The sequence below is a fragment of the Corvus cornix genome, chromosome 24 (assembly GCF_000738735.6).
Source record: "Corvus cornix cornix isolate S_Up_H32 chromosome 24, ASM73873v5, whole genome shotgun sequence".
In the NCBI taxonomy this organism is placed as follows: Eukaryota; Metazoa; Chordata; class Aves; order Passeriformes; family Corvidae; genus Corvus; species Corvus cornix.
In genome coordinates this window covers 3,139,672-3,164,489 of record NC_046353.1, presented here as the reverse complement: position 1 = coordinate 3,164,489, position 24,818 = coordinate 3,139,672, and the positions used below count along the sequence as shown (strand labels likewise).

General features: G+C 46.5%; 2 protein-coding genes and 1 long non-coding RNA gene across 3 annotated transcripts; 2 read left to right on the top strand and 1 right to left on the bottom strand.

The window, feature by feature from the left end:
• Positions 1 to 531: 531 nt before the first annotated feature.
• Positions 532 to 2,963, top strand: BSX (brain specific homeobox). The gene is made up of 3 exons (XM_039565019.1): positions 532 to 947; positions 1,796 to 1,992; positions 2,357 to 2,963. Exons 1-3 carry the CDS (start codon positions 680 to 682, stop codon positions 2,600 to 2,602), a joined length of 711 nt encoding a protein of 236 aa, XP_039420953.1. The 5' UTR covers positions 532 to 679; the 3' UTR covers positions 2,603 to 2,963.
• Positions 2,964 to 8,736: 5,773 nt separating this feature from the next.
• On the top strand, positions 8,737 to 23,307 carry LOC109145210. Its single transcript, XR_002046491.2, has 3 exons — positions 8,737 to 8,816; positions 22,209 to 22,302; positions 23,221 to 23,307. It is a non-coding gene; the product is annotated as an uncharacterized LOC109145210 (long non-coding RNA).
• On the bottom strand, positions 9,165 to 24,582 carry JHY (junctional cadherin complex regulator). Its single transcript, XM_039565050.1, has 9 exons — positions 24,531 to 24,582; positions 23,169 to 23,580; positions 20,606 to 21,080; positions 16,452 to 16,562; positions 13,896 to 14,482; positions 12,917 to 13,172; positions 11,026 to 11,106; positions 10,287 to 10,409; positions 9,165 to 9,548 (listed from the first exon to the last, which is right to left on the bottom strand). The coding sequence occupies exons 2-9, from the start codon at positions 23,555 to 23,557 to the stop codon at positions 9,345 to 9,347; spliced, it is 2,226 nt and encodes a 741-aa protein (XP_039420984.1). The 5' UTR covers positions 23,558 to 23,580; positions 24,531 to 24,582; the 3' UTR covers positions 9,165 to 9,344.
• Between the last annotated feature and the right edge of the window lie 236 nt (positions 24,583 to 24,818).

The window sequence follows — 24,818 nt, the reverse complement described above, 5'->3', positions numbered from 1 at the left end:
CAGAGAGCGGGGAAGGGATGGGAACAAAACCGTGACGGGATGAGAGCCTGAGCGCGAAGGGCGAAGGTGCGTGCGCGGGGACAGGCTGGGAGCGGAGCGTGGGAAAGAGCCGCTGGTTTATTTTTGCCCCAAGTTTTTTGGTTTTGTTGTTTTTTTTTTTTTTTTTTTTTTTTTTAAGGGAAAAAAAGGAGATACCCCCGTGTTTGGGAAAACGCCCCAAGCGCCGCGCTCGGTGCGGAGCGGTGCGCGGGGGAGGCTGCGCGGCTGCGGCGCTCCTCCGGAGAGGCTCCTCGCCCCCTCCTCGCCCCCGGGGTGGTTTGGGTGGCCCGGCAGGCCCGTCCCCCCCCCGCTCGCCATTGGCTCAGCGCGCATCCCCCTTCCCACCGCGCCTCAAAGGCGCGCAGCGCCCCGCGCATCCCCGACCCGCCCGCCTCGCCTCCCCCGGCTCCACCAGCTTATTTCTGGCTGGGGGATAGATGTTTGTTTTTTTTTTTTTTAAATATTATCTTTATTTATTTTGACTGCGGATTTAAAAAACCAATTGTATTTATTTATTTTCATCATTACTTTCATTTCTTCTCTGGCGGCCCGGGGGTGCAGCCGGCCGCCCCCTCTCTGTCCTCCGGCAGCTCGGCGCGGCTCCCTCCCTTCCCCGCTGCCCGAGGGGCACAGAGCCGCCATGAACCTCAACTTCACGTCGCCCGTGCACCCCGTCTCGACGGCCAGGCCCACCTCGTTCTTCATCGAGGACATCCTGCTGCACAAGCCCAAACCCCTGCGGGAGGTGCCCCCCGAGCACTTCCCCGGCTCCTTGGCCTCCCGCGTGCCCCTCTTGGACTATGGGTACCCCCTGATGCCCACCCCGACCCTGCTGGCGCCTCACCCGCACCCCGCCCTGCACAAGCCGGAGCATCACCACCACCACCCCTATTTCCTCACCACCTCGGGTAAGTGCGGCAGCGCCTGCCGAGTTTGGGGCGTCCAGGTGGGGACTGGGGTGAGGACAAGAGTGACAGAGCCGCTCTGGGACGGCCGGGCATCTTTCTACATCCCCCGCCACCACCCTGGCTGCACCCCCCGGGGCAGGAGCCCCTCGCCCCGGGGCAGCCACTTCGTTAGCGGGTGCCCGAAACCTTGAGGGTTTCCCTCTCTTTGCCTTTAATTTTATTTATTTTTTTTTTAATCACTTTTTTTGGGGGACCGATAACGTCGCTTTTTCCTCGCGTTGTCCAGCCGGGTTTCGCTTTTCCGCTTCCAGCAGCAGCGCTGGGGCTGTGCCTCTCCTCTTCCTCATCCTGGGGCTCTTCCCGTCCCGGGGCCCGTTCTTTGCTCTGCAAGGAGAAAACCCCCGAAGTTTCCCAAGCCATGTATCAGCGGGGCCGTGCAGGATCGCTTCCCCCTTCCCAACCTTTTCCAGGGCTCCCCCGGTTTTTTCCATGCCCATTTCGTTGTGGTTTCGTCGCCGGGAGGGTTCAGGTGTCCCCGCCAGCCTCGAGTCCCCTCCGGTGGCAGCGCCGCCCGGGCTCCCTTCACCTTCCCGGGGTGGGCTCGGCAGGGGCGAAGCGCTTGGGAAATCCTCCTGTTTTCAGCACAACAAAACCCCCAAATCCCCAAACCCAAACCAATAAATCGACCTCAAAAACGAAATAAACGAAAAAAATAACAAAAAATTAAAAGAGGCAGGGGGAGAGCCCACCCCGAGCCGCCGCAGGAAAGCTCCGACATTCCTGGGGGTTCCCCCGGATCCATCTCCCCGCCCCACCGCAGCGCGGGTCTCCGCCGTGTGTCCCCCCAGGAATGCCGGTGCCAGCCCTTTTCCAGCACCACGCTCACGCCGAGCTGCCCGGGAAGCACTGCCGCCGCCGCAAAGCCCGCACCGTGTTCTCCGACTCGCAGCTCTCCGGCCTGGAGAAGAGGTTTGAGATCCAGCGGTACCTCTCCACGCCCGAGCGGGTGGAGCTGGCCACGGCCCTCAGCCTCTCCGAGACCCAGGTACGGGCAGCAGGGACTGGCTCTGGCACCTGTCCCCACCCCTCATCCCGTCCAGCGTCCTCACATCCCGAGGAGCGTCCCCACATCCCATCCATTCAGCATCCCCACATCCATCCCCTCCAGCATCCCCACATCCATCCCCTCCAGCATCCCCACATCCCCTCCAGCATCCCCACATCCATCCCCTCCAGCATCCCCACATCCATCCCCTCCAGCATCCTCACAACCACCCCCTCCAGCATCCCCACATCCCCTCCAGCATCCCCACATCCATCCCATCCAGTCTCTTTCTCCCTTTAATTTTTATTACTTTTCCCCCCCTTCTTTTTCCAATCTTTCTCCCCCTTTCCCTCCTCTTCTCCAGGTGAAAACCTGGTTCCAGAACCGCCGCATGAAGCACAAAAAGCAGCTGCGGAAGACGCAGGACGACCCGAAGCAGGCGGGCGGGGAGGAGAGCCGGGAGCAGAGCTCCCCCGAGCCCGAGCTGCCCGAGCCGGCCGGCGCCGAGCCCCGCAAGGGCCCCCCCGGCCCCTTCCTGCTGCAGGACCCCGAGGACGAGGTGGACATCCTGGAGGAGGGGGACATCAGCGCCGGCCCCCACCGCCTCTAGGAGAGCCGGGGCTCTCCTGCCTCTCCTTGGCTCTGCCCCGGCCCCGCGGGGCGCCCCCGCCTCCCCAGCCTTGGGAACGCGCACAGGGAAGGGGAACACGGCTCGGGAAGGGGGTGTGGGTGCGGGGGGAGCCCACTCCCCTCCCCGGGGCGAAGGTGGCGGTGCCCCCGAGGGGGCCGGGACCCCGCGGTGCCGCCGGTGCTCCCCAGCATCACCCCAAGCCTGGGCTGTGCTCGGAAATCTGGTGCGGGGAGAGTAAAACCGAGTTTGCTTTAGGTTCCCCCTTTCCTCCGAAAAGTGTCGGACTTTTCCTCGTTCCCCGAACTTTCCTCGGGTTTAAAATAAATGTATACTCGTGGCAGCATGTTGTGGTTCCTGGGAGCGGCAGGCAGGGCGACTTGCACCCTTTATTCCCCAAATCCCTAAATCCTCGCCGCTCTTTCCACGCTCGCCGTCTCCATCCCCAGTGCGAGAGGTCGGGCAGAGCTTCCGAGACGTGCATAAATTAAAAGAATTGTAAGAAAAGCCCTCGAAGAAACAGGTAAGGCAAAAATTCCGGTTTATTTCATTCTGCTGTGGGGAAGGGAAAGGGGAGCATCACCAATAACTCGATCCTGCCACGGCTGCACGGAGCAAACGGCGCTCCCAGCCAGAAAAAAGGGATTTTCTACAGCTTGCAGAAGTGTCGGCAGCCTGATTCCTGCCCGGCTTCCAGGTGTGGATCCCAGATAATTCCCTTTTCCTCTGAAACAGCCCCGGAGCAGGTCCCGCGTTTGGCTCCTGTCCCCCCGCCTGCATCTCCCCCCTTCTCCCTGCGCTCCGTGTCGCGCTCAGCTGGAGCAGCCCCCGGCCGCGCTTGCTTTGCCTTTACCTTCCTGCCAGGGAAATGGGGTTCATTTCCAGGTAAATTCAGATTTTTATAATTTATTTTTGGTTTTGGGCTGAGCTGCTGGCTGGGAAATGCGCCGGGAGCGCGGCGCAGGCTCCGCATCTCCGGGGAGGAGATGGTGGGATTGGGAATTTCCCCCGTAGAAACCTGGAGCGGGGGCTGTGCTGGCTCAGATATTCCCTGGCAGCCCCCGCTGCAGCAGCAACACGGCGGCGTGGCGGTGTCTCGTTAGGTTATTTAATTTATTACCTTGTTTTTTGGTTTTTATCGGGAATTTCATTTGGTTGTCTGGCGTTATTAGCACTTTCAGGGCGTTTTGGATCATGGGACATGTCGTTTTGTGAGGAGAAAAACGTTTAATTTTCCTGTTTAATATATAAAATATAGACGATTGAAATGTGTGCGTTTGCTTCCTTTTTGTGAGTCTGCCCTTCTGTTTTTCACATGCAAAATAATAAAGATCACGCGTTGTGTGTAGAGGAAATCCCCATCCATCTATCCAGGAAAAGCTGCTCGGCTTTAAAAATCCTTTCAGGACAATAATTTCCACCAACAAAATGCCACCCATCTCCCTAAAAATTAGGATTCAGAAGGCAAAGCAACCGCTCTTCTCCTGAAACCTCGGCGTGGTTTGAAGCAGAGCCGGCTGGAAATGCCGCTCCCAGCTCCGGGGCTCTTCCCTTCTCCCAGCTCCCGTGGGCAGGGATGCGATGGGAACTGGAAAACCTGGAAATTTGACACTTTCCCTGTGTCGCCCCCGGAGTATTTTGCTCTGTGCTCGTTGTCAGCCTCCCCTGAGCGTGTGTTTGAGCGGGAATCACTAAAAATGATAGCAGAGAAAAGCTCTGCACGAGATTTATGGGGTAACATTTTTTTGACCACGTCTGCCACTGCTGAGCAGGGTGGAGCGTGGCTCGGGGCTGGCCTGGCTCTGCTCTAGGGTGCCAGATCTATAAGAAAAGGTCAAAAATATGACTCAAAGAACCCTCAAATCTCCGCTGTGTCTCCCCTGCCACTCCAGGAGCTCCCTTCCCAAAGTATTCCTGCTGATCAATAAACCAAACCCCGCCACCATCTTCACCTCTGGGCGGTTTTAGGCACCTTGGCTGACAGTTAAAGCTACAAATCATATTAAAAACTGCACCCGCTGATCCCTCAGGGACAAACACAGGCAGAGTGGGAATGTTCCCAGCCCAGGGATGTCCCCATCCCTGAGCCTTGCAAGGGAACAGGAAGATTTGGGAACAGGCTGCTTATCCCACAAAGTTTAGTGCTCAAAACTCCGAAACTGAGACAGCTGAAGGAAAGAGTCACTGCCAGAGAAATTCCCTGTGTCACCAGCCAGCTCCTGCCCAGCTGGGAGCAGTGCTGGAGGTGGAAAAGCGTAATTTCCAGACTCAGCAATGTTTTGGGAAGAGGCTATTGGAGAATGGAGATGGTCCTGGGAGAAAGGAAGGGCTGGGCAGGCGGTTTTTTTCCTTCTTTCAGAGATTTTTCTCTTGGAATAAATGAAATGAGGTTCTATTCGTGCATCCTGAGTTATTCTGTGACAGCAGCCGAATTTTTCCTGCTCTTTCCAAGAAGGTTGAGGAGTAGGGGAGAGATTTAGAGCTGCTCTCTCTCTCTTTTTATTTTTAAAAAATATTTAATGTGCTAATTTGGGAAATGCTGGGGTGGAAGTGGTTTGCAGGGAATAATTGCTGGAAACAGGAAATATCGGTGGATTTCCTATTTTTCAAGAAGATTGATTTTGATTAAAATTCTTCCGTGAATTTTTCTGAAATGAAATTGTTTTCTGGTGATTAATTTAACACTTAATTAGTTAATGGGTTTTTTGGTTGTTGTCATTATAGAAAATCAAAGCCCAGTCGGTAAAATCCTGCCATGAACCTTCGCTTTCTGTTTTGATTTTGAGAGTTTTCCCGCGTGCTGCCTTCAACATTTTGAACTTTTATGAGTCTGAAAAACAGTTCCAACCCCAATTCTTTCATTCTGTGGCCAGAGCTCCATAAAAGCAGATCAGATATGGGTTGTAAGGACAGTTGTAGAGCAAGTAATTTGCAGTTTCTTGCTGTTAAACATGTGGGGGGGCTCAGCCCCGGGGGGAAGGTGTCAATAACCCACGGCCAAGCCCAGCAACGACCTGGGCATGATGTGAAATCCTTTCTAATCTTCCTCTCCTCATTTCTCTCTGCCGACTGATGGATTCAGTGCATTTTTTTTTTTATCACTGATGTCCTGAAGCGAAGCTTCTGCGGGTGTGGGCCATGCTGAGGAGCTTTTCCTCTCTTCTAGTCACAACAACAAACAGCATCACCTTAATTAGCTGCAAACTCCTGCTTGGATGGTCTTGGCTTAAAAAGTGGCTGATGTCGGTCTTGGATTTATCTTGTTTCTAGAGCTTGGATGAGACGCTGGTGGCGTGCCCTGGGGTTGGGACAGCTGCTCTCAGCATTAACGCAGGGGCAGCGGTGCTTGGGAAAGGCAGGAGGGTGTAAATGTGCGATCCTGACCCCACAGGTGGCTTTTCTACCCGTGAGGGCACATTTTTGTCAAGGCAGAAGTTGGGTTTAAGGTTTTGTGATCCAGGTTTGTGCTGCCAGGAGCAAGCTGGCCACGTTTCAGCTATTCCAGAGACCACTGCAGGTGCTTCCCTGGGCTGCCATTCCCTGGTGATGTGCACTCTGTCGGCTTTGCTGGGGCTGCAGAACAAACCCTGCAGCGCTCCCAGGACACAAACCCAGCTCTGAGCATCACCTGCAGCTCCCCAGTCCGCCCTTGGGATTGTGCAAAGCTGAAGATGCTCCTTTAGCTCCAGGATTTTGGCTCAGCATCACTTCTGATCCACCAGGATGTTCTCCTTCAGCTGCCCGCCTTTACCCCTCACTGGGGTTCCGTGTCTCCAGCTCCTCCTCACACCAGAGTTGCTCCTTTGCTCACATTCCTGCTTTTTCTCACATGGAAAACACTTAGGTTTGGGCAACAAGGAAAAGAATGGATCCCTGGCAGGAGACAACAACAATCAGGCGCTTGGCTGGCGACAGCAGAGCTCGTTCATGGCTGTTTGAGGCGTTCAGTGACTGCTGGAGTTGGGCAAAACCTCATCTGGTTTTAGTCCTCACCTTTTTTTAGAGCTGTAATGATGGCTGTGAGGTTTCCCTTTATTCCATGTTTTTAACTGATAAACATTAATATTTTTGTGGGGTCAGCAGCCTGCTCATGCCCTTTGTGAGGTGCTGGGAAGCCAGCTTTGGTTATTTTTGGAAGGAACACAATGGGGCTGATATTGCAGCAGCACTTTGTGGGTAGGACTGAAGCAGACCTCAGCTGCGACACTTCCAGAACCTAAAATATTAAGAAATGATGGCATTGGAAAGGTGTTGCTAGGAAAAGGTCGGGAATTTCCATGGATGGAGCACACAGACCCCTCTCTGTGCTCAGTGACACCACGGGACCACGGCAGGTTCTGCTCCCACTCAACTCCTCCCTCAATATTTAACTCAACATTCAAGGCCGATTTCTTATTTAAATATTTTGCCTTCCATTAAATTATGGCCTTTGCTTTTAAGCAGGTGGGTGCTCACTGGTCCCCTTTCTGTGCCACCATGTCTGTGAAGTGCAGGGAAAATCTGAATTTGTATTGAGGTAGATCAAAAGATTTTCTTTCCATGCAAAACCACCTTTTTCTGGGATTTAAAACACCCAAAACACCAGGACTAACAGAATTCCTAAACAGTTTGTGAGATGTTCATCAGTGTTTATAAAACAAAAAAATTATTGTGTGCTGCTCTAGTTGCAGCATTGTACCCAAGTGTAGCACAGGTTTTGTATTTAAATGCTTCCTAAAAATTCACTGTTTTTTTTTTAAAAAAAACCCTCAAACCCCCCCAGAAATCCCCCTAATTTATGGGAGGAGGATGCCAGCGAGGGAGGAAGGTGATCAATTAAGACATTAAGCATTTTGCACCACATGGACACATCTGCATGGCAGCCAAATAATGCAGCCATCAGCTCATTTTCAGGGGGCTGTTGCCTACTTCAACTCAGTGCTCAGATCAAAGAGAAAATGTCTGCTTGCATTTTCTAATCAGAAAAGGGATGCTAATTTAGGTTCCTTAATGTGTGGTGATAAGAGACTTCTTCAATTAACTGAATTCTATAGCCCAGAAAATAAAAAAAAAAGGGGGATACAAAGGGAGTCAGGCTGGAAAGGCAGAAGTTCTCATTAAATCAAAGGTCCAATATTCATTACCTCCAGCATCTGGGGCTAAACACTAAACATGGAGCTCATCAAAGGGGGTTTAATGGGTTAAATTGAGAATATAATCTAATTAAAATATTAGATACGAGTAAATAGCTCTTTGATATTCATCTGAAGGTTTCATTAAAACAGGCACTTGAGGTTTGGATTAAGGGGGGATTATCACTTTTAAGCAGGAACAACAAGTTGAGGTGCCCTGATCAGAAATGCTTCAAAGTGTTACCATTTGGTTTGAAAAATAAAAGTAGGAAAGCAGAGCCTGGAACCATTTCCCAGCCTGGCAGTGCCCAAAGGAGTGGGGAAAGAGGCTGAGGAAGAGGAAGGTTCTGTTCCAGAAGCTGGAATTGGATGTTGAACGCGACAAAAATATCATGGAAAACATTCCCCCTGCAGCCTGCCCCACGTTCCCACACGGGATGATGATTCTCCCACCAAGGCTTCCCAAAATATTCTCAGTATTTCTCAACATTCCCAAAAAATGCCCTCAAGCCCCAGCTGTGAGCCCAAGAGGCTGATTCAGGAGGTGGAGGGGAGGTTCCTGCCCTCAGGGGTGTCAGGAGGGGTTTAAAGCAAGGCCCTGCCCCTTTGCCATGAGGAAGGGCAGGGTGGGGATCACTTTTCCCTATGTTAAATTGGGAGCCTCCCATAAAAAAAGGGACCAAATAAACGGGATAAAGCAATTCCACACCATCTCAAGGTGGTTGGGGCTTTTTTTTTTTTCCCTTTTACCCAGCCTCTTTTCCAGATTTTAACTCAAATTCCCTTGCTGTGTGCTCTAATCACATTTCATATGCTGGCTTAATTCATAATTTACTAAGTTAAAGAAATGGAAGCATCCTAAGAAACCCATCTGTTTGTTGCTATTTTTACAGCCTTAATCTGTTAAAAGCTCTTTCCTCTCAAACATGCAGCTCTCAATTATCCTTAGTTACCCAATATATTTTCCAACTGCTCCTGGTTAATCCCAGATTCTCTGCATGCTCAGCCAGGACTTGCTTGGAATTTTCCTGTCCCAGATGAAGCTTCAACATTTTGGGCTTGATGTGGAAAGTCTTCACTGAGAGGTAACAGAGTAACAGTTCAATAATTAACATTGTGTCATTACCAGCTGCTGCGTTTGGTGCATAATTTTGTTCTCTTTTTTAGTAGCAATGGGGGTTTTTTTGCCTTTATTTCTGGCCAAAAGTCTCATCTGCACTTCAGAAAGAGAAATACTGCCTGGGTTAAGATGATCAGATGAAACAGAAGTTTATTTTTAATGTTTTGTAGCTATGTCTGTATGCTTATATGTTTAAAAATGATCCAGCTGTGACAAGGCAGGAGCTGATTGCTCTGAAAGATGCAATTTCTGGATTATTTAGTTCAAAGAAAAAGAACAGAGGACCAGATTTAAAGTGCTATAAATGCAAATGGTCAATTTATTAAACAAAATAGGTACAGCTAGAACCAATTCTAACATTTAAAAATGGTTAGGCTTAAGGCAGTTTAAATTTCAGTGGGCTGGGAAATCAAGATGTGATGGTCATAATGGCTCAAAATAAAACAATTCAGGCATTTTTGCCTTGAAGAGATCGCTAAGATTTCCCAAACACCTATAAAATATGAAGGGCTTTGAAAGCAGCCACAACTTCCTTCTCCTTCTCGTGCCTGTTCCACAAAGATTCCAGGGATGGGATTTGGGGTAAACTGGTTCCAGCTGGAGCCTGGGGCAGAGCCCTTTCCTCTTTCACCTCTTGGTCTGGTTGCTTCGTAACGAAGGTCTTTGGTCTTGGAATCTTCTTGGCATATTCCAGAGCCTAAAACCAGGAAAATTGGGGTAACTGATTAAGAGAAAACCTGGACAACATTTCCAAGAATATTTAGGTGGGTTGAGTAAGGTTTCTCTGAATTCCTGATCTTGTTTCTGACAGAATTCAATCCCAGATTGCTTCAGTGGTGACTGCAAAATAACCCAGGCCGAGATTTGCTTCCTGACACCACTGAAGGCCACCTTCGACACTGAAGAAATGTTTTTATTTAAAAAAAGGAAGAGCAACAAAAATCTAATAAATTTATAAACATTTTTCCCCAGTCTCATTAAGCTCTGGTCCTCAGGCAGGAGTTTTGCAGGTGAACAAGACAAGCTCAGGCTCTACTGCACTGAACTATCAAAACTAAAAAGCAAAGTGATGCCTGGAACATGGAAGGCTGTCCTGGATAGGGAATGGAAGGAGTATGACAGAAATCCCAGAAGTGGCAGAGCCCTGGTTTAACCTGGGGTGGGGTTTGGGGTCTGTGTTTGTTGTGTGGATTTGGAAGCACCTCTTAAGTCTCCAGGGGGAGTTGCATTATCTCATGTTCCTGGTGAGAGAGTGTCTGGGAAGTCTCCTAAAAGAACCCAAACAATGCAGTTTTGTCTCCTTGTGGTTTAGGTTTGAGAATAAATGCAAGGAACTGAGGAATTCTGATACTGAACTCCACAGCTTTGTTCCTGGAGCCTGTGGCTGTCACTTGCCACCTTGCAGAAATACCCTTGAAAGGGACCCAGTTCTCACCTTCTGTCTGGACACCGACGACACCTGGGGTTTTGCAGGAAACCTCTGAACCACAGTAATATTTTTCATGTTATATTCATTAATCTGCCTGGAATATTCCTTTTGCAGCTTTAGCTTCTGTTTCTGAGAAAAGCAGAAAAGGGCTATGGAATTAAATGGCTCAGGGATCCATCAATGAAACCCTTTTCCCACCAATATTCCGTTCCCACCTCTGCTGCTGTTCAACCTGGCTTTGCCATTGATCCCTCAGCAGAACACAACAGGAAGCCCTGATAAATGGCACAGCTTTTTTTAGTTGCTTTTCCCTCTTAAGAGCTTTTCCCTGGACTGAATGGAGGATGGAGCTCAGCAGAAATGTGACAGGTCCATCTTTATTCTGAATGTCCTGAGCAATCTGTCTCCATTTCACCAGAGTGCAGCCAGATATTTTCTTGTGCTTACACAACTTTTACTTCCACTTTGAACATCTGATGCATCTTTACACTGGGAATGGCAACTCAGCCACAGGAGCGTGTCCTTTCCTGATGAGCAATTAGCCCTGATTAATTCCTATTTCTGGATTTAAAAAAATTAGAGGGTTAAAGTTATCCCCAGGACACTTGTCTTTCCTTCTATCTGAATTTTCCTTTAGGATCTCCAGCTAGCCAAGGATATAAAGTCCCAGATAATCATAAATTGCTTCTCAGCAGTGATTTCTTTGCCATTCTCCCCTGCTTGAATTCACTTTTGGGTCACTCACTTTCTCTTTGATTGCTTCATAGTCAGGTCCGAGGCCTCCAAGCTTCATATTCAGGTTGATGTAGAATTTTGAGCTACACACCTGAAAAACAAACAGCAAACAGATTTTCCTTGATGTGATTTCACAGAGAGATTCATTAAAGAAAGTCTTGTAGTGGAAACTCCAGGATTTAATCTGCAATCTCAGCCTTACCCCTGGCACGTCTCATTTAAAATAAGTGGCCAACAGGACTGAGTTAATGGCACAAGTCAAACGACACAGAATTTCCTTTGGATCCAGGTGGGAAATTGCCAATTATCCAAAGCACAAACTGATATTTTCTCAATCAAGAATGACCTTTTGTGAGCTTTATTTTGAAACAGCTCAAAGCCACCCATTTGATGGGATTAGAATGAGACTCCAAAGAAACTCTTGTAAGAGAAAAAGGTAAAATTACCCGATTTTGGTGGCAAAAATTATCAAGTGATGTTGGTGACAGTAACCTTTCCTTGTTCTCAAAGCTGCACTGGAAAGTTGTCCACAGACAGCTGAAAAATCCATGTTTTGCTGCACAGCAAAGCTTGACAAGTGAAGGCAGGAGTGATGGGTGATGCCATTCCAATCCTTCAGGACATTACACAAAGGCCCCAGTATCTCCCTAATATTTTTATTCTCTTTCAAGGCCACTAGATTATTTTTGGAAGGGAATTATGTTTTAAATGCTTGTCAGTGAAGCTCATGGTGATCAGCTCTGCAGTAATTTCACCCACAGAATAATGCAGCAACACCAACTGCTGTATGCAAATAAAGTGGGCATTTCTTCAAAACACAGGTTCAAGCTGAACTCAACTGCAGAGAAATGAATTCTAAGCACTAAATTTCCTATTTGAGGTTTCTTTGTGTCAGCTATCCCTACTCTTACATGCTACAACTCACTAATTTTTGATTTTAGCCACTCTGAGGAGTACATTTAGCTGTGTCCCACAAAACCCGGGTTTTCTTGCTTTTGCAATGAGCATGAGTGCATTTGTTTATGAGGAAAAGCTGGATTTTCCTGGGAGACACAAACAGATTCTCTGTGCATTCCTCACATGTGAAGCGTGAGAAAACTGCCACAAACACAGGACAAGAAACAAAGGTTTGAACAGAAAGGGAAGGAAATCTGCCCTTCAGTTACCATCATAATCCTGATAATTCTTCTTAGAGGCACTCAGGCAGCAATACCCAAACTGCCTCCTGGATGAAACACAGGAATAATTATTCCAGCTTAGTTTGTCTGCCCTGAGACTTGAAGCAAACTTCTTAAACATTTAATTGGTCATGGACAGCTCTCTGGTGTCCCCCTGCAGCTGTGTTAAGTGCTGACACCAGGAAAAGTGGACACACAGAGGAGACAAAGAGATCCAAGTTTTAATAAGGACCCAAATGGGATCATCAGGAGGCTTGGAATAATGTTTATGCTGTTAGCTTTACAAATCCTCCAAGTTTGGGGTTGGAATCCCTTGGAAAGCAGGAGATTTGAGCTGGCCAGCAAATGAGCATGAGCAGGATAATGGATGGCTCAGATCTGAGGCCAGGCTGCCTGCTGCTCCAGCCTGATCCTAAATAATTTTATCTGTGGATAACTTATGGGACAAACACAGCTCTGTGTGTCCCTGGAGCTAATCCAGACTGACCCAGGGAGAGCTGGTGGATCCATTTGCTCTTTGGACTAAAATGATTTCAGTGTCTGTTTCTACCTTTGTTCCATGACTTTTATTTCTCTGCTGGGTGTCCATGTGCTTCCTGTAACAATGAAATATTTCTCTGTTCTCATCACTTTTTTTTCCACAAAGAACTTTGGATTATTAAGGAAAAATGTTAGAGGAGGCATAGAAATCTTAAACCACCCAACCCACATCTATTTTCTCACCTTCTTGCTGGCTCTGGGCTGGTTTTGCTTTTCCATTGGCAGGAGAGATCCTTCTGAGTTGCTTCGTCTCATTTTCCTCGGATTTCCTTCAGCTCTTCCTGAATTTCCCTGTGAACCCCCCTGTACCTGGGACACGGCAGGTGGGAGCAAACTCCACAACCACTTGTCAGCAAAATCATCTCTTAAACCAGAAATTCCTGGCTGATGTTGCTCCATTTCTGTAAAGTGGGAGGTTCCACAAGAGGCTGTTGGCGAACTGTGAACAAAACATAGAAAAAGCCTTAAAAATGAGGGGGAAAGAGTAAAAACCTTCATTTACACACAGCAGGGAGTTCAACAAACAACCTGAACATGGCATATGGGAACATGGAGATGGGAAGATGGGGATTTCCCAATAAATGACTTTGCTTGCACCCAAGTGTATGGAAAATAAATGGAAAAACTTGAAATTTCAACCTGATGCAAAAGTAGCTGAAGCCAACGAAAGGCTTGGATCAGGCCTGCTGAGTACTGAAAGAATTATTTGTTTATTTGAAATAAAAACTTCATTTTTTTAAATCAAGACAGGTGAAATTCTACATGACTCAGGATTTTCCGGCTCTCCCCTTTAGGGACAGGATGGACCCTGGATATTCACCCTGAAAAACCAATTTTGCTACAAACTCTCAATTTATGCACAATCCCCTTTCCTATCTGTATTTTAAACTTTTCCTCCCAGCCTCCTAGAAGGAAAATTTCAACTGGGGAAAATTCCATGCCTGGAGGACAGAACTGTCCTTTTCCAATGCCACATTTAAAAAGCAGTAGCTACAATGAATCTTCAATTAGTAGCAAATCATAACGGCAGGTTTGTAGCAAGATAACTTTATACTTCAGACTTTAAAGCATTTTCTTGTCCATTTGTTCATTTTTTGGGCATCACAGCGTTATGATAACATCATTTTATCACTTATATCCTTACCACCAACTGTGCTGATACCTGTTATCCTCATGAATATGATTTCTGAAATCTTGAAGTGGTGCTTGATCCTTCACCCTTTCTTGAAAACTTGCATTAAAAATAGATGAAATACTCCTGAATTTTGGATGTGCCTGGCCACCAGTGCTGTTATCCCTGGAAAAATGCTGCCCAGGGATGTGGCTGGTTGAGTGTTGCCGTGGAATTCCATGTGGAGACTCATGCTGGTGTTTCTTGCTCTCCTTGCTGGGATATTCTGGGTATAAATCCTCTGCTGGGTTAAAATTACGGAATATTGGGAGAAAACGATAGGTAGATGTGGTAAAATCTGGGTGAGTTGCATTTGGGAAATTATTTAAGCCAGTTTTGGATTTTTCTGCTGGGCCAGAGCCAACAGAAGAGCTTGGATTCAGACATTCCTGCAGCGCTGTGCTGCTGTCCTGCTCCACTGCACTGGGAGCAGCCTGAAATCCTGGGATTTGCTGGTGCCAAGACTTTGCTTCTGCTGCTCCTCCTGGGAGTTGCTGGCTGTCGTTCCTTGGAAAAGCTCTTCCATTGAGAGTCTGGTTGGATTCTGTTTTACTTGTCTGGGAGAACTTGTGCTGCTCCTGAAACAAGTTACCAACAGCTGGGTGAATTTCAGATTTCAGATATTCCTTAAGAAGTTTCATTACACACATCAAAATCCCTCCGTGCTGCTTGCATCTAACCCTGCTCATGGCTGGACTTAACCCAAAATTCAAATCTGGAGGAACCCTCAGTCCAGAACAGAAGCAGAGACGTTATTCAGGTGCTGCACCGTGAATAATTCTGCATCAAGACTTTGCTTAATGGATACAAACAGGTCCCTGCAGATGCAAACCAGATGTGGTAAATGTGGATTGAGGGAGTTTTATCTGCATGAGGTGCAAAAATAGGTGCCCTGAAGTGCCCAGGTCTAACCTTGTGGACTGGTGGTAGCTCCCTGTCAACCACTTGGAAAAAATGCTCCAAAAATCAAATCAGTTCTTGCTTTTTATGTACCAAATTTCAGGGAAAAATGGCTTTGTACATACTGTTAGACTGGCCCATGGTAGAACAGACTGATGCCAATGATATCAATAATTTTACTTCTAAACCAAGCACTCCTCCCTGATAAACATAACCCAGATGATAAAAATTCAAGAACTTAAGCACACCAGGACTACTGTTTAGAGCCAAACTGCCACACTCTAAACCCAAAATTCATTAAAATTCATCACTTTCCAATTACAGCATCAGGTGTTGCCCACTTGGAGGAAAGACTTGGATTCCACAAATCCATTCTCAGCCCATTAAATCTCTGTCAGGGCTGAAATCCTCCTCCCCACCCTCCTGTCCCTCTGGGGTTCTTTTGTGAGCAACCCTTGCAGTCAGCAAGGGGCAAATGCACTCAGAATAACTGGTTAATGGTAGATGTGAAATCCACACAACTCCAGGAGGTTTTGGGAAGAGCTTTAGCCCTTGGAATCCTGACTCCTGGAGCTTCATGTCCTGGCACACTGTGGAATTATCTATTTTGGCCTGCTCCCAGTTTGGCTCCTGCCAAAATTATTATCTATTTAGGAGATTATATGGTTGATAATCTAAAATTACAAACTAGTACATGGTTGTGTTTGATGGTTTGGGAGGATTCTGAGCCAGAACTTCACTGTTTGTGCCTTATTTGTCCCCTAAAATTAAGGTGGAGTTAATTAATTGCCATAAACCAGAAAATGCAACCAAATAATCTCCTAAATAGATAATAATTTTGGCCAGAGCCCAACTGGGAGCAGGCCAATGTTTCCCCATTTAAACAATGAAATAAATAAATACCTACTTCATTCTGAAATGCCATGGAGAAAGCAAATCTTTCCCAGTGAACAGCAGCATAAAATCCTGCTTGTATTTTATAGCACTGCAAATCCCAGTCTTGAAATTCCAGAATTTAAACAGTGCCTGGATCACTTCAGATCCTTGCAGCACACAGAGACTAACTGGGTTTGCCAATAATAACCCTGGGTTTTTTATCAGTGATGATAACCTGGTCCCTTTATTGCTCCAAAGACTGGATGACTGCATTGGTTTGAAGGCCAGCATAAATCAGATTTATAGACTGAGGAGTGTGGAGGAAGCGAGTGCAACTTCTGCTTGGAACATTTTCTGGTTTCTGGTAATTAATTAATTAACTCCCCCTTAATTTTAGGGGACAAATAAGGCACAAACAGTGAAGTTCTGGCTCAGAACCCTCCCGAGCCATCAAACACAACCATGTACTAGTTTGTAATTTTAGATTATCAACCAAATAATCTCCTAAAAAAATAATAATAGATAATAATAGATGCTGTGAGCTCAGAATTTCTTGGCATTTTGCTTTAAATGCATTCAGTATATAAAGCACACATGCATTAAATGATAGTGATTACCTATTGAGGTATATTTAAGGATTTCTTGTCAGTAATAGGGACTTTAAAAGCAACAAGATGACAGTTTTAAACATTCAAATTCAGTGCTTTTATAGATATATTTCAATTATTAAATTTATTGAATTTCAGTTATCAAATTCTCTTGAAAAGGAACCTTGAGCTGCTGTCCTTTTGGGTACCCATTGTCTTCAGGCTTCATCTTCCCAGTCTGGAATGCTGGGACACCCTGGAGTGGTTCTTCATCAGCTGGTGTAGGATCTGTAACCTAAAAACCAAGAATGTTCATGGTCACAGCACAACCAGATGAAAGGATTTCAAAATCTTGGGGGAAATGATGAGAAATAATTTGCATCCTATTAAAATGAAAATGCTACAGTTTGGCTCTGTAGAATGGGTAACAAGGAGAGAAACGGCCAAAAGAGAAAAAGAAGCAAAACCCAACTCACAGCTGGGAGGGAGGGTTCCTTCTACTTTTAAGAGGAAGAAAGGAAAGGAAAATTGCAAGAAGTGTGCAGCACAGAAACCTTCTTGTACCTCTCAAATGCCTGGGCTCCTCCATTTCTATGAGAGCCACTGGATGCACCTAATAACAGAAAAACAACCAGAAACCATCCCTGGCCAGGCAATCAGACACATCCCAGGCCTCAACAAGAGAGGCTTGCAGGAAAAGCTGGCAAAACACAGTAATGGGGGGTGAAAAGCACAACGAGGAGCTGCAGAAATAAAGCATGGGATGCACAGAGCTCGGCAAAACAAGCTCGCAAACAAGGATATCTTCACGTGGCCACAGTTGTGGGATAACCACGGCTGGAAATTGAACTGGAGCAAGTTTTTGAGGGTGGTTGGTGGCACTGCACAAAGCCAGGTGATACCCTTGTAAATATAGCAATAATTAAAAATTTTCTTGAAATACTTAAATTTTTTTTTAATCTATGAAAGTGCTGGAAATCCAATTTTTAACGTTTTTTTAATTTAATTTTTTGTCCCAAACTATCTTGCCGAGTATTGTAGTTGATGAAGTGTGTTGGGCAGTGTCACTGTGATAGGGGACTGTGGCACAGGAACCTCTGCTCCCCTGCAGAGTAGCCCCACAGGAAAACCTGCACTGAGAACATATTTATGACCAAGAGAATTATCAACTGCAAATCATCAGTGGGAAGAAAATGTGGGAAGCTGAACCTCTCACTTTGGGGCTAAGAGATTAGGCCAGCTAAGAAAAGGTGGGCAGGGTTTATTGCTGAGTTTATGGGTGACCTCATAGCTCCAAATACAATGCAAATCCCATTAGTTGTGACTGGAAAAATTCACAAGAAAATTAAAAAAATGCCACAGAGGTTTTCCTGAGCTGTGGACAGACAGAGCTTTGCAGTGAATAAGATGTTTTTGGTGGAACCAACTGACTCAGTGCATGGATGGAGTGCTGGGCAGGTAAAACATACTTCTACGTTATCTCTTTGAAAGAGGAACAGGACACAACCTCTGCCAGCATTTTTTTTTTTTTTTTTTGTGAACCATTCTATTAATACCAATCAAATTGAGAAAATGATCAAATGAAATTGCATTTTGAGAATCATAAGCTGTGTAATGCCTATTCTGTTAAATTGAGGCCCATAATTGCTTCTCCACTGAAAAGATACAACAAAGACAGCAATCATGGCATGTCATTATCCCAGACTGGCAAACCAGCCTTTGCAGGGAGGACTTCAAAGGCTTGTGGTTCTCGAATTGCATTTGGCTGCTATTGTTGAAGCACAGGCAATCTTGATTAGGTGTTTACACCGAGGGAAGGCTCAGTGCACACAGAGTCTGAGTGCCTTGGTCTAGAGCCATTAAAAAATTGTACATTATGTTCCTGGCTTTGAAGTAAGGGGCTTGGAGGTAGGAAAGCAACTCAGATTGAGCACAGCTGAGCTAGATTGGGCCACTACTTCTCTTTTTGCCTCTCTCTCTCTCTCTCTCAGAGAAACTCATCATGGGGTTCGTTAAGAACCAGGCAACACTGCAAAGAACTTGGTGCTATATAAAATGCTACAGAAATTAGTAAATATACAGATCAGCACGGGTTTCTGGTGTGTTTTGGTACATCCAGCACAGCTGTAAATCTTGCAGACCGAGGCTGCAAATATTTTAACTCGTGTTATGTCAGCTGTGCACCAAGTCCTGCCCTCACAGTAAACACTCCCTCATCACCCCAGCCCCTGGCAGCCAGCAGTGAGCAAACCAATAAATCCAGCTTCAACCCCCTGCAAAGCTCAAAATAATCCAGTCTAGGAAACAACAGTTTGACTGGTGACATGTGGCTCATTTATTTCTGCACATACTTGGTGGTTTTGCACTTTGGATGCAGTTTTCCAGGTGAGGTGACCAAAGTTGGCACCTGGATTTTCATTTTAATAGGATGCTCCCCTCAGGCCTTTTTTCACCCCTCCCAACAAGACTGAGCCATGGATATCCTGGTTAGGGATAAGTAAATACTTCTGCCTGTGCTGCAGCAAATCCAAAGGTGGCTGACAGCAGGTGGTGATGCTGCTCGTGGAATCACACAATTATGGAATGCTTGGGTGGGAAAGGACCTTAAAGCTCCTCTTGTTCCACCCCCTGCCATGGGCAGGGACACCTTCCACTAGCCCAGGTTGCTCCAAGCCTGGTCCTGGAACACTTCCAGGGATGGGAAGTCCACAACTTTGCTGGAAAACAAGCAGTTGCAGCTGTATTGACTTGTCCAGGTTAGGAACTCACTTCCCTACCCACTGCCCGGCCCTTGCTGTGTCACACCTCTGCTGTCCCCATGGCCACTGCAGCAAGGCAATCTCATAGCCCTGATTTTAACAGATTCCTTTGCCTATTTCATATTTTTGAACAGTGTCTGCACAATGAAGTCCTTATCCCTGTCTCCAGCACTTGGATAGGCAAGATTTCCAGAATTCCCTGAATAGAAAATATAATCATATCAACATAGCTCTAATCAGCATCCATCTACATTCATTATTTTTACCATCATTCAAATTAGAACTGAAAAAACCAAGTGCTCTTAATAGCTCTGCTAGAAAAAAAATCTTGTCCATCATTCCTGCCACTGGAATGTAGTCAGAAAATTCCCTCTAATGTTGTGTCAACTCTTCATTAGCCTTGGCAGAGGTGTCACTTGAAGCACAGAGTCCCTGGAGCTTTCCAAGGTAAGAATTTTCTGTGTGGAGTGATTCAGTGATCCCCCCCCTTCCCATTCTGCATAATAAGTAGCAAGGGAAAGCAATAAACTCGTTTATAATGGTTCATTAGGAACTGTAATTACATTTCCACTCGAACCTTCCCACAAGTTGGCTGACACTGTGCAGCCGGTCAGGACTTCCAGACACAAGTGCTGATGTCCAATATCAGATTTGGTCTGGGATCTTGACAGGCTTGGGATATCAGCCCATGGAAATCTCATGGAGTTCAAGGCCAAGCATGGTCCAGAGGAAATCATGGAGCTGCTCCATGGGCTGGAGCCCCTCTGGAGCCAGGCTGGGAGAGCTGGGGGTGCTCACCTGGAGAGGAGAAGGCTCCAGGGAGAGCTCAGAGCCCCTTGCAGGGCCTAAAGGGGATCCAGGAGAGCTGGAGAGGGACTGGGGACAAGGCATGGAGGGACAGGACACAGGGAATGGCTTCCCAGTGCCAGAGGGCAGGGATGGATGGGATATTGGGAAGGAATTGTTCCCTGGGAGGGTGGGCAGGCCCTGGCACAGAGTGCCCAGAGCAGCTGGGGCTGCCCCTGGATCCCTGGCAGTGCCCAAGGCCAGGTTGGATGGGGCTGGGAGCAGCCTGGGATGGTGGGAGGTGTCCCTGCCCATGGCAGGGGGTAGGATGGGATGGGCTTTAGGGATCTTTCCAACCCAGTTTTGCATTTTCTCCACTGACCAAAACCTGGAATAAGCCATTAGCATTAGAGAGAATCATTATCAAACTCATGTTGGCCAAGCAGAAAAAATGAGAGGCAGCATAAAAAGACCCACTGCTGAGGGGCAAGGCAGATGCCAGGAAAGGAAGACAGAATTTCCTAAGCATCAAGATTAAAAACTAGAGATCTGTGAGATCTGTGCCACTTTCCTGGCCAGCAACAGGCAGCTGGAATGTGGCCATCACTGGGCTTGGGAGTAACTGGAGATTTGTCAATTATTCCATAAAGGGTGAAAAAGATTCTCCCTGGAAATCAGAAGTTGCCACTTGCATGGTGGATTTCAAATCTGCTTCTCTCCTCTGCACAGCTGAGAGTTTAACTCCAGACAAACCTTAGCCCATACAAATTAGGGAATATATAAATTTACCCACCTGCCTGTGAAGAACTTGCTGCTTCTTATTGTGCAGCTCAAGGTAGGAATTTCTCTTCTCTGACTGTAACCCTAAAGTCCGTTTATTTTTCTTCACAAAGTTTTTTTTTGCTCTTTGGGGTGGATCTTGTTGAATTTCAGGAGGAAAAGCACGGCCAGGATTATCTCTGGAATGAAATCCTTCTGCAGGTTCCCTCCTTTTGGCTTGTGGCCCATCAGGTTCATTGCTGGCCACAACATTTGCTCCATGAAAGCTGAATAATTCTGAGAGTGAATCCTGGGTCTTTGCCTCCTGTTGATTATTTTCTGAGGAGCCATCAGAATGGAGGTAAAATGAATCCAGTGAGAAGTCCTCACTGCTTCCTCCAGAAGCTTGGGATGCTTTCTCTGCCTTAAAAAATTCTGCTCCCTTTTTTGTTCTCTTCCAGTGAGGTTTGTACCTCAGGTTGGAATATTTGTCCACAGGCTGTTTTTTCCTAATTAAAAAACAAACACCGAATTATTTCTGCATAAATTGTACAAATTCTGTATTATTTCAGTGTGTAAACAGATGTCCTGCTGTGGCCAAATGAATTATTTCAGTGTGTTCAGTATGGGATCAGGATCAGAACAGTTTTATGAAGTATTTTTTAGGAGAAAATTTAGGCAAGGCTTCCTCTTCCTTTTTAATCTTCATCATCAGTGAATGATAAATTGATCTCCCATTCAGATCACAGTGGATTACAATCATTATCCCAAATTTGGCATAGAAATTGTAAATCTTAGCAGAATCAGCTAAAAGGTGAAACGATAAATTGCATTATTTTGTTGCTTCCTTAAAATTATACAGTCTGCAAAAGGTAGCCTGTGTTGTTCCTTCTTCAAAGACTCTGCTGAGTGAAATAAAAGTGAAATTCCTGGTAAAATCAGTCTCTCAAGTGTCCCTTTGAGGCTGTCCAAGCAAGAATAGCCTCCAGCTCTGTATTCTTATTTTCTCTTCTCATTCCCATGAAACACCATGATGCTTTGATAAAAATCTCCATCTATAAAAGACTTAATACCACTTTTTATTATAAAGCAAGCTGTGATTGAGATAAGAGTAGGAAAACACAAATCAGAGAGATCTGTGAGTTTGCCTATTTTTTTAAGGAGTTGCCAAATTCTTGCTCTGAATCACATTTGTCATAAAGCAAAGCCAGATGCTCTGCCTTAAAAAACCCCACAATTGATCCAATTTCTGATTTCAGATCTGATCCAATGGGAGGAAAACCAACTACAGGAGTCAAATACATCCAAATAGGCTTCCAAGAGATGTGCAGGCAGTGGCAAGAGGAAGGAATGAGGGAGAAAAAAGCTTTTAACACTGTTTTTCTCTTCCCTGGACCTGCAGCACAGCCCTGGTTTCTTGGTGAATCTGCCAGAGGGACATTTACAGGCACTGAAATCTGGTTGATTCTTCAGCTCCTATTAAAGAAATCTGCTGGATTCCCCATAGTGTGGCCTAGTTAATGATATTAACATTTCCCTAAATCATTTATTCCCCCTTTCTCAGTGAGTTCCATGCCTCTGCCTATGTTTCAAGTGGCTCCTAATAACAAAATAATCTGTTTGTTTTTGCTTTCCAGGTGAGCATTGGTGCCACGGTATCCTGGAGCTGATTTCCAGCAGGGAAAACATCATTATTCCCAGCTGGCAGGCACTGCAGGTAAACAGAACGAGGTGAGGCTGTTTTGAAGTGAGTACAGAAATATGTGAGCTAATTGCAATGATTGAAATGGCAGAGGATAATGCTAAAGAGTCCCTTTGTGCTGAAATGTGTGCACAGAACCCAATTGTGGGACTCAGCCCAGGTCACCGCGCGGAGACAAAATGAGTGTGAAGAGCTCCTTCATCCCTAATCATCCCCAGACAAAAAGGGCACCTTTTATTCCTGCCCCCAGCTCGATGGGGAGGTTAGATGGACTCTGTGCTCCTCAACAAAAGTGTGGTGAGCAGACAGCAGATGCAGCATTTCCTCTTCAAATTCCGAGGTTGGTAATGGATGTAGAGAGGGGGTTTCATATGTATATGCTGTGATATTTGCTCTGCTTAATGGACTGCACTGGAGTACTTACTGGGCTAAGTTCAAACAAAATAAAATCAAATTTCCATTTAATGAAGAGCCTCGCATTCAGCACAGTATTCAGTCCAAAAAAATTACTAAAAATTAGAGCATGTTTCTAGTACAATTAACATCATTTGCACTCACAATAAAATATTCAATAACTGGCCATTTTGCTTGTTGAGGAGGTGAATAAAAGCATGCTATTAATCATTTAGCCTTCATTTGTTTGTCATTTTATTTTAAGTAGACTATTAAATTGAAACTGCACATTGTTATTACTTCGGGTTTAATGTAATCCCTTTAAACTCCAGAATTATTCCCAATTTATCCAGGGTTAAACCTTCCACGCATATGACAGGATATTCAATTTTATTTTACGTACCGAGTTAATGCTTTCTGAAGAATGTTTAAATGTGGCATTGAGGAACACAGGGTTTTAAAGTGTCAGAATTATTCTACTCCACTGAAGTTTAAACCTTACCTTCCACTGCCATAATTCTTTTGTTTTCCTTTATAATTTGTGTCATGCTCAGCTCCTTTCTCTCCCGAACTCATCTCCTCCAAGCTGTCCTCTTCCAAGCTGTCATCCTCCAGGATGTCATCAGGATCCAGCCCTACCAGCCCCTCGTTTTCCAGGATCCTCTGCTGGAGTCCCAGCTGGTACTGCCTCTCTTCTGCCAGGCTCTTGGAGTCGGATTCCTGGGAATCATCCGAACTGGAGGCAGAGCTCCCATCCCTTCCAGACGCCCTTTCCCAACTCGCAGGTTGGAAAACGGGTGGCATGAGGACTTTTGGAGGGACATGGATGTTATTCATGTTGTAAGTGTGTGGGGAAGAGACTGAAATGTGTTTCACATTTGAAGAATTCATCCCGAGTTTGGCTTACACCAGCTCTGTGTTTGGAGAACACACAAACATAAAACATTGTTACCTTGTCATAATATTTAAAAGCTGAGTTTTGGGTACTGCCATTGGCTTAGGCTCAGAATTTGACCTTCTGTTGTTCAGACAACTCTTTATTCTCATCTGTCCCACTGATTTTCCTTTAAGCAGTAATATCAAGGTCTCTACATATCAAATACAGGATTTATTGCTACGAAATCTCCACTATTGATGGCAACAAAGAACACAGAACCAGCTTGCGACAAAGAAAATGAAGCTGAGGCAAAGCATCTGTTATCTGTGAACTTTTGAGAGTTACAATGAATTTTGTTTGTTCTCTTTATGCAACTTTATACCCCCTGGACATGTAAAAGCAGCAAGAAGGTGTGACAGGGAACACAGTGAGAACTGGAGCTCTTTCTGAATTAGGATGAGAGTTTTCTTTACACTCGGCTGAAGCGCTCAGCAGTCATTTGCACTGCCAGACATTCCCAAGGTGAAGTGGGAGGGAGGAAAAGGAGTGTTTTGTGCTGAAATGTGCCTTAGTCACAGTCCCCTCTCCTGTGTCCCTGTCCCTCTCCCCTCTCCTGTTCCCCTGTCCCGTCTCCCTGTCCCCTCTCCCCTGTCCCTGTCCCTCTCACCCCTCTGTTCCCGGATCATTCCCTGTCCCTGTCCCTCTCACCCCTCTGTTCCCGGATCATTCCCGGCTCATTCCCTGTCCCTGTCCCTCTCACCCCTCTGTTCCCGGCTCATTCCCTGTCCCTGTCCCTCTCACCCCTCTGTTCCCGGCTCATTCCCGGTCCCTGTCCCTCTCACCCCTCTGTTCCCGGATCATTCCCTGTCCCTGTCCCTCTCACCCCTCTGTTCCCGGATCATTCCCGGCTCATTCCCTGTCCCTGTCCCTCTCACCCCTCTGTTCCCGGATCATTCCCGGCTCATTCCCTGTCCCTGTCCCTCTCACCCGTCTGTTCCCGGCTCATTCCCGGTTCCGGGCCCATTCCCGGACGTGTCGCACCCCCCCCACCCCCCCCCCCGTTGCCACGGCAACCGCGAAGGACGCCGGCCGCACCTACCAAGCGCGGGCCGGCGGGGGGAGAACGGTCCCGCCCCCCCGCGGGGACTGTGGTAGCGCCCGGGGGCAGCCACTTTCCCCTGAGTAATGGAATTGTTTCCATTGAGATATGGAATTATTTCCATTGAAAAACGGAAAACGCAGGGGATTTTATCTCATTCGATATTCAAACCCCAT